The 14,706-nt window shown below is 35.5% G+C and overlaps 2 protein-coding genes across 3 annotated transcripts in view; one reads left to right on the top strand and one right to left on the bottom strand.

The window, feature by feature from the left end:
* Nucleotides 1-14,706, top strand: part of USP34 (ubiquitin specific peptidase 34) — a 307,835-nt gene that overhangs the window by 269,766 nt on the left and 23,363 nt on the right. For both annotated transcript variants that reach the window (XM_066378190.1, XM_066378191.1), the window contains exons 62-69: nt 390-541; nt 4,993-5,041; nt 5,122-5,226; nt 5,306-5,350; nt 6,450-6,554; nt 7,615-7,762; nt 11,641-12,275; nt 14,249-14,406. In XM_066378190.1, coding sequence (XP_066234287.1) covers nt 390-541; nt 4,993-5,041; nt 5,122-5,226; nt 5,306-5,350; nt 6,450-6,554; nt 7,615-7,762; nt 11,641-12,275; nt 14,249-14,406 — 1,397 coding nt within the window. The remainder of the gene's footprint in view (nt 1-389; nt 542-4,992; nt 5,042-5,121; nt 5,227-5,305; nt 5,351-6,449; nt 6,555-7,614; nt 7,763-11,640; nt 12,276-14,248; nt 14,407-14,706) is intronic.
* Nucleotides 1-14,706, bottom strand: part of REL (REL proto-oncogene, NF-kB subunit) — a 428,703-nt gene that overhangs the window by 54,896 nt on the left and 359,101 nt on the right. The gene's annotated exons all lie outside the window — the stretch shown is intronic.

The raw sequence follows: 14,706 nt of genomic DNA on the forward strand, positions 1-14,706 counted from the left end.
ACCGAGGTTCGAAACCCCGAGGTCGCCAGCTTGAGCACAGGCTCATCCGGCTTAAGCATGGCCTCACCACCTTGAGCAGGTTGCTAGCTTGAGCATGGGATTATGACCCCATGGTTGCTGGCTTGAGCCCCAAGGTTGCTCGTTTGAAGCCCAAGGTCACTGGTTTGAGCGAGAGGTCACTCACTCTGCTGTAGCTCCCCAGTCAAAGCACAAATGAGAAAGCAATCAACAAACAGCTAAGGAGACAGAAGAGTCACAATGAAGAATTGATACTTCTCATCTTTCTCCCTTCCTGTCTGTCTGTCCCAATCTGTCCCTCTCTCTGTCACCAAAAAAAAAAAAATGTTGAAACTAATAGTATATTAAAATTGGATTTTTTTCTGCTATAGCCTCAAGTAGAAGTGTTGTCAGAGGAAGAAGGAGAAGAAGAGGAGGAGGAAGAAGATATCCTCTCTCTGGCAGAAGAAAAATACAGGCCAGCTGCCCTTGAAAAAATGATAGCTTTAGTTGCTCTTTTGGTTGAACAGTCTCGCTCAGAAAGGTGAAACGTTTCAGCATTCAAAATGCTTAAAGCATGTTTGATTTTATTCTTTATATATGATTGTTTTACTGCTGTTAACTCAGTAGCTGTTGTTATTTAACTCCTTTTAAATAACATCACAGTTTACCAGCTCTTACAGTTGAAGTATTTCAGTCCTTTGTATGAAACTCATACTTTACCTGAGTCGTGTTAGAAATATATATTAAAGAAATTATACAGTGAAATATATAGCAAAATTATATGTGCATTCATCCTTTAATTTAACAGCCCCACCTCTAAAAATCTGTTCCTCAAATATAAAAAGATGTATGTGCAGTACTGTTTATTGCGGAACTGTTTGTAATGAAAAGACTGGAGGAGACTAGTTGAAAAAATGGCATCCACTCAGTAGAGTGCTCTGTAGTTGAAAAGAGAAAGAATGGAATACTGTGTATCTGTACTACCTTGAAGAAATCTTTAGGATAAGTATTACTATGTGAAAAAAGCAAGGTAGAGAAAAGTGTATATAAGTATGCTACTTTTTAAGAAAAAAGAGGCTATGAGAAAGGAAGAGTGTGTGTATGTGTGTCCTCATAGATCTTCTGTTTGTGAATTTGCCTACTTGCTAAAATTTTTTGTAGTCCCAAAATCAGTACTCCAGGAGCTTTTATAGTCATTTATAGACTACAGAAAGTACATGTGCAGAATGGCCACAAACAAAAAATTTTTTTAGTGACTATTGTCTACTTTCTCAGCTGAAGTCAAATATGGTGACACTACACCTTCAGTTTTCATATTGTAAACAAATGTTTTTTTTATGGTATATGTCATATTTTTCATATTTCTGATTTCTGCTTTTTGTTGGTGAGTTGGCTGGTTAAAATGGCCCCCAAGCATAATGCTGAGTGCTGTCTACTATTCCTCAGTTCGAGAAGGCTATAATATGCCTTAGGGAGAAAATACACATGTTAGGAAAGCTTCATTCAGGTATGAATTACAGTGCTGTTTGCTGTGAGTTCAGTGCCAATTAGTCAACAATATGTTTTAAATAAAGTATCTTTCAATAGAAACACACTATAAAAAAGGTAAAATATTTATTGATTGACAGAAATGTTGTGACCAGAGGCTCACAGGAACCTTAATCCTGTATTTTCCCTACATGCAATACTTGAATATTCACTGTTTTGGTGTTTGCAGCATTTTGTGGAACATAAGTATTACAGATAACAAGAATTGACTGTATTTTTTAAAATTAAAGACTGAAGATAAAAAGTATTTTCCTATGGTTGGGGTAGGGAAAAACGGGCTGGAGGGGAGAGGAATGAAAGCTAGACTTCTTTGAATATACACTATTTTGTTTTTTTAGTTTTAACTTTGGAATCATGTAAATGTTTAATATAATTATTAATTAATAAAGTGCAATCCCAAGAAATCAAAATCAGACTGAAATAAATAAACCTAACTATGTATTGAGCTAGTGGCATAGCCACAGAGAGGCGTTAATTAAAGTAACTTTAGAGCAATGTTTTTCAACTGCCAGTCTGCAAAATGGTGCCGGTCCACGAAAGAGTTAACCACCCTGATGTTGTATGAGGAGACCAGCACGAAATTTCTGGTGGACCAGTAGTTGAAAAACACTGCCTTTAGAGCACATTAACTGTAAATTGCTAGTAGGGGAGGTACCTGGAGGACAAAAAAATTGTAAAGTTAACTTAAATTGTTTTGAAATTATCATTCTGAAACTTTTTATATTCTACAATAAAGCAAGTAATTGGTAATGTCACTAGAAACCAATATTTTTAGCAAAAGAAAAAACAAATATAAAATAATAGAGATTTTATATAACTTTAAAAACTGAATTTAGAACTATCAATAGGATTCATGGTGTATTTTTGACCTAAGCAAACAAAAAATGCTGTGTACCTCCATTTTCTGAAAAAGTCTAGAAATCCTATTTAGCCCAGAATCAGTGAGTGCCTCTAGCATCTATGGTGTAGTTTCTAGATACCATTTTCCTCTGAAAAAATCATGGTTCCTCGAAAATATGGCTAATTCTAGGTCTTGGACAAGAAATGAATGGGAAGCTGGAAATGTTTTGTCACCTTGGAAAACAAAGAGGCTGTCAAAGCCTCCAGAGGTCATGTTAGAAGAATTCAAGAACCAACTTGAAAAGGTTTATGCTGGTGATAGATTGGATACCCTATGCATCAATAATAACAACTACAAGTGGACTAAAACATTATAGGTGTTTAAATCCACAAGTTCATAATAACACCTAAAAACAAAATTTTAAAAAACTTATTGACAACCTTTGGAGTATATTATGAAACCAAATCATAATTTTGGAAACTTAATAAAGGATAATATTAAGTATTTATCTTTATTTGAAAGAATTATACCTCATGGCACCCAAGTGGTAAGAGAAAGTTTGTCATCAATGATGTATTTGAGCCAATAAATAAGGAAGTTATGCTGAAATTAGAATATCAATATTTTGCATCCCAAATGAAATACTGGGTCTACAAATGATCATTGTTGGCTGAAAACATTCCAAAAAAAGACAACTTTTGCCCTGGCCAGTTGGCTCAGCAGTAGAGCATCAGCCTGGTGCGTGGCAGTCCCAGGTTCAATTCCTGGTCAGGGCACACAGGAGAAGCAACCATCTGTTTCTCTATCCCTCCCCCCTCTTTCTGTTTCTCCCCCCCCCCTTCCCCGGTCAGCCATGGCTCAAAAGGTTTGGGCAAAGTTGACCCTGGGCACTGAGGATGGCTTCATTGTCTGCCTCAGGCTCTAAAATAGCTCGGTTGCTGAGCAACAGAGCAGCAGCCCAGCCAGCCAGAGCATCATCTGGTAGGGGTCTTGCTGGGTGGATCCCAGTCAGGGCGCATGTGGGAGTCTATCTCTGCCTACCGCCTCTCACTTAAAAAAAAAAAAAGACAACTTTTAATTATGTGCCTCCTGATAAAAATCCATACCACCACTATAGTATTCTTGATAAAGAGTCAAACCTAGCCTGACCAGATGGTGGCACAGTGGATAAAATGTCAGCTTGGGACGCTGAAGACCCAGGTTAGAAACCCCGAGGTCACTGGCTTGAGCAAGGACTCACCAGCTGGAACACAGGGTTGCCGGCTTCATCATGGGATCATAGACACGACCCCAAGGTCGCCTGCTCAGCTGGAGACCCCCAGTGAAGGCACATATGAGAAAGCAATCAATGAACAACTAAGATGCGGCAACTTAAATTGATGCTTCTCATCTCTCTTCTTTCCTGTCTCTGACTCTGTCTCTTTCTTAAAAAAACAAAAGTGAAACCTAGATTTGATCAAGTCTCCAGATCTAATTACCTCTTTACAGGAAATATGGGGAAAGAGGAGTGTGTTAAAACATCAGCACAGGGTGCAATCAGCAAAATGGAAATGTGGGAAACTATAAACAAACCACCTGCTTTCTTTAGCAGATAAATAGCAAGATAAAAGAAAAATCAGAGGAAAACTAGTAGTCTAAAAGAGATTTGAAAGACAGTTTCAACCAATTAAAACAGAGGATTTTACTATTTGGATCCTGATTCAAACAAATTAAGCATAAATTATTAATATTTTTTAGAAACTGGAGGAAATTGTACACTGGATATTGAATAATAAAAGGAATTGTTTATTTTGGGTATGAAGAATGGAAGTATGGTTATGTATTTAAAATTTATGTTAGCAATATGCATTGAGATTTATGGATTAAATGATAAAACATCTCGAATTGCTTTGGAATACTCCATATTGAGTGAGTAGGAAGTAAAGATGCAACCAGACTGGCCATGTATTAGTAATTTGAAACTGAGTGATGGATAGTTATACTATTCTTTTTATTTTTTCTATAATGAGTTTAAAAGAAATGTAATAAATTTAAACTGGGAAGTGAAACTTTCTAGTATTATAAATTCATTTTGTTTTGAAGATTCTCATTTCAGATAAAGCTACCTAAATTAGATCTATTCTAGTGTTATAATACAACAACTTATTATATAAATTAAATGGCCTGGCTTGTGGTGGTGCTGTGTATAAAGCATCGACCTGGAATGCTGAGGTCGCTGGTTCAAACCCTGGGCTTGCCCAGTCAAAGCACATAGAACAAACAATGTGTAACTAAAGTGAAGCAACTATGAGTCGATACTTCTCACTTTCTGTCCTTCCCTCTTTCTCCTCTTCATGTAAAATCAATCAATAAAATCTTTTTAAAAATTAAGTAAATGAAAATAAATTTAATTTGTGATTTTATATTCCAATTTTAGAATCTTAAAAAATTATCTACAATATATATATAGCAAGCTTGTCTAGCTAGCAGTAGTTCAGAATCATTTCATGGTGGTTGCCTGGTGTAGTTATCATTGATTTGGCCATTTTGATGGGTGTCATGATGCAAGTAACTATAAAGTAGTACAAAGGGAGGAAAAACTTATTTTTACTGTTTTCTTTCAGACATTTGACATTATCACAGACTGACATGGCAGCATTAACAGGAGGAAAGGTAATACCTGGTCTATATTAGACTCTAATAATCACAAAAGTAGTAACAGCTCTTAACTAAACAACTTTTGTTTTTATCAGGGATTTCCTTTCTTGTTTCAACATATTCGTGATGGCATCAATATAAGACAGACTTGTAATCTGATTTTCAGCCTTTGTCGATACAATAATCGACTTGCAGAACATGTAAGTACTAAGAAACAGTCTTAAAGTTTTTTGGTAATTTTGAAAAGAATATTCTGAAATTCTCCTTTTTTTGTTTTAGATTGTATCTATGCTTTTCACATCAATAGCAAAATTGACTCCTGAGGTATGTGGGAATTTATTCGTGTTATTAAAACTACTACCAGTCTTCACAGTGCTTTCAAATGAGTCTTAGTAATTGTTCTTGAAAAAAATTTACGAGTTTCCCCATAACATCACTTAAGTATGCAACTTGAATAAACTGAGCTAGCTCTTCATGTCTTATCACAAATGTAATTTTCTCAATTAAATATAAATTTACATATAAGTTCAACATACCAGAATCCCACCTAGATATTAAACTTTAATGTTGTTTGAGTTTAAGCATATAATTGTGTGCAAGAAAAAAATAGACTAACCAGAATACTGAAAAGGTAGGAAGTATATAAAAAATAGAATACAGTATACAAAAATATTTTTGTAAAAATGGAAATGTTATAGCTACTTTATAATACATGTCAAATATTAATACAAATTATATTTGAGATCAAAGGTTGCTACAGGAAACTTTTTTTTCCTTTTTCCAAGTAAGAGGAGGGGAGATAGAGACACAGACTCCTGCATGCGCCCTGACCAGGATCCACCTGCAACCCCAATCAGGGGCTGATGCTCTGCCCATTTCAGGCCATGCTCACAACCAAGCTACTTTTAGTGCCTCCACAGAGCCATCCTCAGCGCCTGGGGCCAGTGTGCTCAAACCAATGTAGCTATGGCTGCAGGAGGAAAAGGGGGAGGAGGAGGGATGGAGAAGTAGATGGGCGCTTCTCCTGTGTGCCCTGACCAGGAATCAAACCTGGGACATCGACATGCAGGGCCAACATTCTACCACTGAGCCAACTGGCCAAGGGCCGCTACAGGAAACTTAATTTAAATTTTTCTTTAAATGTTATCTCATTAACAAGAGTATTGATTTTTTTTTCTGGATGTTAACTTTGGGGGGGAAATATTTGTTTTCTGTTACATGTGGCTCCTATGCAATTGACTGTTATATTCCCATTGGATCCTATTAGTTTTGACAGTTAAGTTCATAGCAGGAGTACCAAACTCTGCAAATATAACATGGCAGATTTAAATGTGATATATATAAGAATTATATGTGTTTATTTTCTGCTGATAGAGATGGGTTGAAATAACTCTAAATACACAGTCTTGTATGGCTATTACAGGCAGCCAATCCTTTCTTTAAATTGTTGACTATGCTAATGGAGTTTGCTGGTGGACCTCCAGGAATGCCTCCCTTTGCATCTTATATTCTACAGAGGATATGGGAGGTAAGTCTTGCAGCAGATGTTTTAGTATTTATTTTTCCTAGGATTTTATTTGTCTAATACCGTCACTACCATATTAAGTACCAGTTTCTTTACTTTGAGTAACCCAAAATGGAAGAGATGCTTTAGTCAGAAGGTCGGGGGAGGGGGGTAGTTTTTTGGTTAGTCTCCCTGATGTTTTAAAGATTTTTCTCCTAGAGTTCTGAGCAGCTGATCAGCCAATCCAAGGTTCTCATTCCTCTATCTTAAAAAAAAAAAAGGAAAAGGGGAGGTGGGAGGGAGGAAGGAAGAGGGAAGGAAGGAAGATAGAAGCCCTAGAAATACAAACCAAGTGTTTTAGCAGTTGACAGAAATGGTAGAGGAATCACCACTTCTTTTCTTCAGTTACTGCTGAGGTCACACCATTTCTCCCTAGTGTTAGAAAAGTCTACTCTCTACACTAGGGGTCAACAAACTTTTTCTTTAACTGCCAGATAGTACTTTAGGCTCTGTCGAAACCATTCAGCTGCCGTTTTAGCAAAAGCCAGTCATGGGCAATATATAAATGAGTAGGTATGTCTGCGTTCCAATTAAAACTTAACAAAAACAGGCAAACCACAGAATTTGGCTCATGAGTTTTCTAACTTCTACTCTAGATTTTTAAGGTTCCATTTTCCCATGACAAAAGTCTCCCCAGTGGAACAATGAGCTAAATTTTATTCTCACTTATAGTTACAGATTGGGCAAACAATAAGAAAAGTAAAGATAAAAAACTTGAATTTTAAATTCATTGCAAACTTAAGACCTAAAAAGTCATTGGATTCTTTTACTGGTCTTTTGTTAAAGTCCTTGGTTATTTTAATTTTATTTTGTAAACTAATGACAAAGTTTCTGAACATTTCCTATAGAAAAAAGTAAATAACTTTAAAAGTGGGGAAAACATAGTTGAAAATCTTTTTAGGCTCTAGTTTTCAAAAAACTATTTTGGCTTTAAGTGTTTAATGGCATATACCAACAGTAAGTTAAAAAGTAATTACTCATTCAGTTGGCCTTTATATTCTGTTCTTGTCTATTTTATTTGTAGGTAATTGAATACAATCCTTCTCAGTGTCTGGATTGGTTGGCAGTACAGACACCCCGAAATAAACTGGCACACAGCTGGGTTCTACAGAATATGGAAAACTGGGTCGAGCGGTTTCTTTTGGCTCACAATTATCCTAGAGTCAGGACTTGTAAGTCAAATATTCAGAATTAACAAACAATTTGTTGTTTAAGTTTTATTTCTGTTTTGTTTTTAAGGTTACTATAATATGCCCTTAGAGATATTGTTTTTAAAAGCCAAGTTATATTAGTATTTGGAAACCTGTAGCAATGTTTTATAAATACCTCTACATTCATTTTTGTTTCTTAGTCTTTCTTGGGTGACATCACCACCATTATCATTTTTGTTTCTTTGCTTGATAGAGTGACAAAGCATGATTAGTATTAAAAAAGAGAGTGCAGGGCCCTGGCCGGTTGGCTCAGCGGTAGAGCGTCGGCCTGGTGTGCGGGGGACCCGGGTTTGATTCCCAGCCAGGGCACATAGGAGAAGCGCCCATTTGCTTCTCCACCCCCCCACTCCTTCCTCTCTGTCTCTCTCTTCCCCTCCCTCATGTGGGAGTCTGTCTGACTGTCTCTCCCCGTTTCCAGCTTCGGAAAAATACAAAAAAAAAAAAGAGAGAGAGAGTGCAGGAAATTCTATCTTAAAAGTAATTTGAGAAAACTAAAAGTAAAGTAGTAATAAAAACATAAAACAAGTTGAGAAAATATTCACTGAAATTAGCATAAATGAAAAATCTTTACTATACACATGGTGGAGGAAAATAAAGAGCTTAGAAGATAAATGAACAAGTACAAAATACAGATATTTCACAGAATAGAAAATTTCTTGTAAATAAACAGATAAGTTCTCTCTTGATAGTATTCAAAAAATAAAAAAGTATTTCATATTTAATTTTTTAATTATTAAATTCATATTTTCTATCTTTCTACTGAGAGGGTCCAGAATCATCAACAAGCACATCAAAAACCCAGATCTCTTTTTCTAAAGATCATTCTTCAATGAAATGAATCAACTCCTTGCAGAAATAGCTGATTCTAGGACTGTGGCAGGGAATATTTAAGATGAATCTGGAGCATCTTGTAGACCTAAAGTAAAGAAGTATTCAGAAACCAAAATGATAGGGGTATATTAAAGGGACATAGAACCAAACTGAAAGATCTCTCAGTTGTCAAATGTAGAACAATTTGAGTAAAAAAATAAATAACAGCACTGGATTGTAACCCAAAGTATAAAATAAATCATGAGTCCATAGCGGTATACATAAATGGTTGAATAAATAAATGAAGAAGAGACACATCTCCCATATAGAAGAATTTTTTTTTTTTTTTAAACAGAGACAGAGAAAGAGTCAGAGAGAGGGATAGACAGGGACAGACAGACAGGAACGGAGAGAGATGAGAAGCATCAATCCTTAGTTTTTCATTGCGACACCTTAGTTGTTCATTGATTGCTTTCTCATATGTGCCTTGACCGTGAAGCTATAGCAGACCGAATAACCCCTTGCTCGAGCCAGCGACCTTGAGTCCAAGCTAGTGAGCTTTTGCTGGAACCAGATGAGCCCGTGCTCAAGCTGGCAACATCGGGGTCTCGAACCTGGATCCTCGACATCCCAGTCCAATGTTCTATCCACTGTGCCACCACCTGGTCAGGCAAGAGATAATTTTAGTTGAAGAAAATTGGCAAACATTAACTGAGCCACATGATTGAGGTTAACATCACTGAAGTCATATTTATATGGCGTGTATCTCTGATATAATGTGATGCAAAGTATACCTGTGTGTCTTCCTCCCAAAAACCCATAACCTGAGTCTAACTGGGATAAACATCGAACAAACCCAATTTGAGGGACATTCTACAAAAATACCTGACCTCAAAACTGTCAAGGTCACCAAATGCAAGGAAAGTTAGAGTAATTGTCACAGCCGCAAGGAGCTTAAAAGAGTCGTGATTACTAAATGTAATGTGTCCTAGAACCATAAAAAAAGAAATTTAGGCCTGACCTGTGGTGGAACAGTGGATAAAGTGTCGATCTGGAACACCGAGGTTGCCGGTTCAAAACCCTGGGCTTGCCTGGTAAAGGCACATACAGAAGTTGATGCTTCCTGCTCCTCTCCCCTTCTCTCTCTCTCTCTCTCTCTCTCTCTTTATCTCTATCTCTCTCTCTCTCTCTCTCTGTCTCCCCCTCCCCTCTAAAATAAAGTCTTTAAAAATTAAAAAAAAAATTTAAGCTTGATGTTCAGTTAGGAAATAAATTGTTATAATAATGCATCACTTCTGAATTATAGTGGAAACTATAGTAATATCAAAAAGTATTTTTGATACAATGTAACTTGAAAAAAGAGCCCAAATTTTGAATAGATGCATAACTATATAGAATAAGAACATGTATAGAAGAAAAATCACAGAGAACTACTTTTAAATTAAGGAATGACTGAGAATGTTAAAAGAAAATTTGAGACATGATGAGTGTCTTAAAATAGTTGGAGTTGTCGTACAGAAATGGAAGGGGATTTGTTCTGAGTTCAACTGAGTAAGATTTTTAAAACCATGAATGACTTTTCTCAATTGCAGTTTTTTACAAAAAGGATGATACTTACATGTCAACTTTTTATATTTGAAACTCTTATCAAATTGAGCCGTCCTGAAAATAGGCTACCAAAGCAAATATAGGTGAAGAAATAATGTAGAAATGGAGTATTGTACAGAAAGTCTAATTTATAATCTGTAAACTAGATTACAGTTAACTGTAGAAACACTGACTTTATTTGCTTTGGTGATACAATGGAAATTATGGAATTATAGGTAGATTAATGAAAGACAGAATTAGTAGGTGTATTGGAGAGTTAAATTAAGTCATTAGAGGCCTTGAGGATGCTGTCTAGTGAGTATAGGAACATTAGTTCATGAGCCTGACTATCTGGGTTTGAATTCCAGTTGTGCCTCTAGCTGTGTGATATGGGGTGATCTTGCTGTTTTAAATCTGAGTGAAAGTGTGGATATAAAAGTAGTGCCTACTATTTAAAATTATGATGCTAAATAGTAAAAACATTAATAAATGTTAGCAATTTTTGTTGGTATTAATGATGTTATAGTTTTACTACTATCATCATTGTTGTCATCATCATCATTTCCCAAAGCTGAATATGGGCTCCACCTGTTTATCTGTTTGACCTTGGTCTTTGCTTCTCCAAGATTCATATTTCCCAATGTAATTTATCACCCACCTCCAGGATGATTGTGAGGATGAAATGAGATAATATATATAAAGTATATATTTAGCTCAGTGTTTTGCTTATAGTGACTGCTTTTACAGATGGACTCAACTAATGAGTCATTAACCTCAGAATTATAGTACAGGCTTAATAAGATTTTTCAGGTGTGTTGAAAGAGAGATTCTTTCTTTGTGTGCAAGATTAGTTGAAATTTTAAAGATTTTCCAAAGTTAATGTTCTGTAATTGGCATATATATACTTACATATTGCAAAAGACTTTTAGCTAGATCTTATTCTATCTTAATAATGTAAGAAAAATTTACCATTATTTGTAAATTATAAATATTGTAGATTATATTGTAAAGAAGAAGAAAACTAAACCTATCAAACATTGAATAATTTGACATGCCCTTATATAAGTCTTCTGGCTCCAAATACTGTGTTCTTCCTGTGAAACCATCTTGTTTCCTGAGAAGAAATGAAATAAAATAAGTGGGCAAATTCTATATCTTGGGAAAGCTAAACAAAAGAGGTTTAAAGCTGTTTGTTCTATGTAATTGTTGTTTCCACTTAAAAAATAACAGTGACAGAATGGAAGATACTTGTTTTCATCATTTCTTGGGATCTTTTTGTAGAGCTAAAGGTGGAGCAAAGAGATATTAAAAGAGATGTTCATATCCCTTAAATTTTATTCATCTTAATTTTTAAAGGGAAGAGTGGCTTTGTGTTTAATGACTGCTCTTCAGTCTAATTTATATCTTATGAGGATCTGACAGTTTTGTTTTACATTTTATAGCTGCAGCTTATCTTCTGGTGTCCCTTATACCAAGCAATTCATTCCGCCAGATGTTCCGGTCAACAAGGTCTTTGCACATCCCAACCCGTGACCTTCCACTCAGTCCAGACACAACAGTAGTCCTACATCAGGTCTACAACGTGCTCCTTGGTTTGCTCTCAAGAGCCAAACTTTATGTTGATGCTGCTGTTCATGGCACTACAAAGCTAGTGCCCTATTTTAGCTTTATGACTTACTGTTTAATTTCCAAAACCGAGAAGCTGATGTTTTCCACATATTTCATGGATTTGTGGAACCTTTTCCAGCCTAAACTTTCTGAGCCAGCAATAGCTACAAATCACAATAAACAAGCTTTGCTTTCATTTTGGTACAATGTATGTGCTGACTGTCCAGAGAATATCCGCCTTATTGTTCAGAACCCAGTGGTAACCAAGAACATTGCCTTCAATTACATCCTTGCTGACCATGATGATCAGGATGTGGTGCTTTTTAACCGCGGGATGCTGCCTGCCTACTACGGCATTCTGAGGCTCTGCTGTGAGCAGTCTCCTGCATTTACACGACAACTGGCTTCTCACCAGAACATCCAGTGGGCCTTTAAGAATCTCACACCACATGCCAGCCAATACCCTGGAGTGAGTAAAATTGATAACTCTTATATCTGTATCCTCAAATTGATTGGAAATACCTGTTTTTCCCCTTGTTGAGAAGTGGTGACAAAATATGAGGAGTATAGTCTATTTTTTCTTAAAGATTTAATGTGTACTTGTTTTCTTAAAAAAGCATAAAATGCTATATGGTTGTAAAATTAATAAGTATATGGATAGTTTTTCTTGGGTTGATGTTGAAATTTTCTTTCTAATGAAACTTACATATTTTAATTTGTAGTTTTATAAATATGTCTTTCATATGTACATAATGAAAAAAGTCAATTCTGTGGTACAGTTTTAAGGAATTATTATTTTGATATTTATTATCATGATCTATATGCTGTGCTAAGTTGTGACCTAGACAATATTTTTATCTTTGCTGTGGTGTTGCGTAGTATTTTTTTCTCACACTGCATTCAAGTGAATGAAATGGTTAAGGCTGCTATCAGAATATAAATAATACATGCAGTCTATGTCTGATCCTTTTTTCTCTGCAGACTATTTGTAGGTTTTATATTAAATCCTCCCCAATATAAGGATATATACCCTTTTATCCATTGGATAATTCTTTTCACTGTCATCTCTGCTGTCAATAGGAAATTATACCAAGAGGATGTAAATCTGGGAAGGAGATTGGAAGGAGAGTGCAGAACCCTTTTTAAAACTTGTGAACCCAAAGGCCATAAGAGACGTTGTTTGCCAAGAAGTAGGAGATGGTGAGAGTGGAGAGTAGGAAGAGCTTTTTCAAGACACTCAACACTTAAGAGTTTTGATTGCATTTTGATTGCAAAAGAATACAGTAAAGGGTGTCTTAAGGATTGGTATCCTTGAATTGTATATTGTATTTCCTTTTCCTGTTGAAATAAAGGACCTTCCTGTTCTTTAGATATAATGTAATAAATTGTTTAGATTTTCTCACCCTGAGAGAAGAACCTAATTTCCAGTGAAGAAATTTAGAACGTCTTTACTAAAGAAAAGAAAATGATTGTATTAAGTACCAAAATACATTTAAAAAACAAGGATATATAAGGAAAAGAATGAGAAAGTCTGTCTGATTTAGGAGTCAGAACAGGATTTATTAAGATTCAGTGGATTTGTTTCTAAAACATTCACATAAATATTTTACTTACTTACTAAACATGTCCATAGTTAAATATACCTTTGAAGAGTGCTGACTGAGAAAAACCCCTAATGTTGTTTCTTTCTCTTGACATCAATGAAATGTAACAGCTTTTATTGTAGACTTATCTATTAGAGATTTTAATTAAAATGGTGCTTGAGTCAATTTTTGCAAGGTAACTGGAACTGACTATTCATCAATAAAGAGTGTTCCAAATGTTGGCACCACCAATTTTATCAGAAACAGTCATAATTGAGGGGTGTAAAATTTTTGTGACAAAGTAATGATTTCTCATTTATTAAAGAAAAGGCGGCAACAGGTTGTTGTAGCATGACTCTGGATGCATATTTGAAGTTATAAAACTTAGTCTTTGAACAACATTAAGACTAAAAATGAACTGTATTAATTTGTATTTTTCATCTTCCTGAAATTCTATTTTGGGATTTTCTTTAATTATATATGAAATTTTAAAAATAGAATTTATTGCTAATTTTGTAACTATACTTGAATGGTAAAATCTAACTCGTGTCATTTTTAAAATGTTTATTTATTGGTTTTTAGAGAGAGAGGAGGAGGGAGAGAAAAAGAGAGAGAGAAGCTTCAATTTATCATTCTACTTGTTTATGCATTCACTGGTTATTTCCTGTATGTGCCCTGACCTGGCAGTGAACCTACAGCTGCGGCATATCAGGACGACACTGTAGCCAACTGAGCAAGCTGGCCAGTCTGTTTGTGTAATTTAAAGAACTGGCTAATGAGTAAAACATTCAGAATGAGATGCAGATGTTTAAAATGTTGTAGGGTTAAAATATCACTGTATTACTTATTTGCCCTTTAGGCAGTGGAAGAACTATTTAACCTGATGCAGCTGTTTATAGCTCAGAGACCAGAAATGAGAGATGAAGAATTAGAAGATATTAAACAGTTTAAGAAAACAACCATAAGTTGTTATTTACGTTGCTTAGATGGCCGCTCTTGCTGGACTACTTTAATAAGGTAAAAAGGTATTTTGTGGTATTTTTTTAGTTTATTTTGTTTTTCCAAGTGAGAGGATGGGGACCATACTTTTATTACTTTATTTTCCTTTTTATTGAATTTATTGGGGAGACCCTAGTTAACAAATTTCTATAGGCTTCAGGTGCCCAATTCTACAATATATCATCTGTACACTGTATTATATGTTCACCACCCCAAGTCAGGTCTCCATCCATCACCATTTATTCCCCCAAATACTCTCCTCCACCCCTCCCCAGCTCCTCTCCCAATGGCAGTCACCACACTCTTGTCATGTCCATG

The sequence above is a fragment of the Saccopteryx leptura genome, chromosome 3 (genome assembly GCF_036850995.1).
Source record: "Saccopteryx leptura isolate mSacLep1 chromosome 3, mSacLep1_pri_phased_curated, whole genome shotgun sequence".
Lineage (NCBI taxonomy): Eukaryota > Metazoa > Chordata > Mammalia > Chiroptera > Emballonuridae > Saccopteryx > Saccopteryx leptura.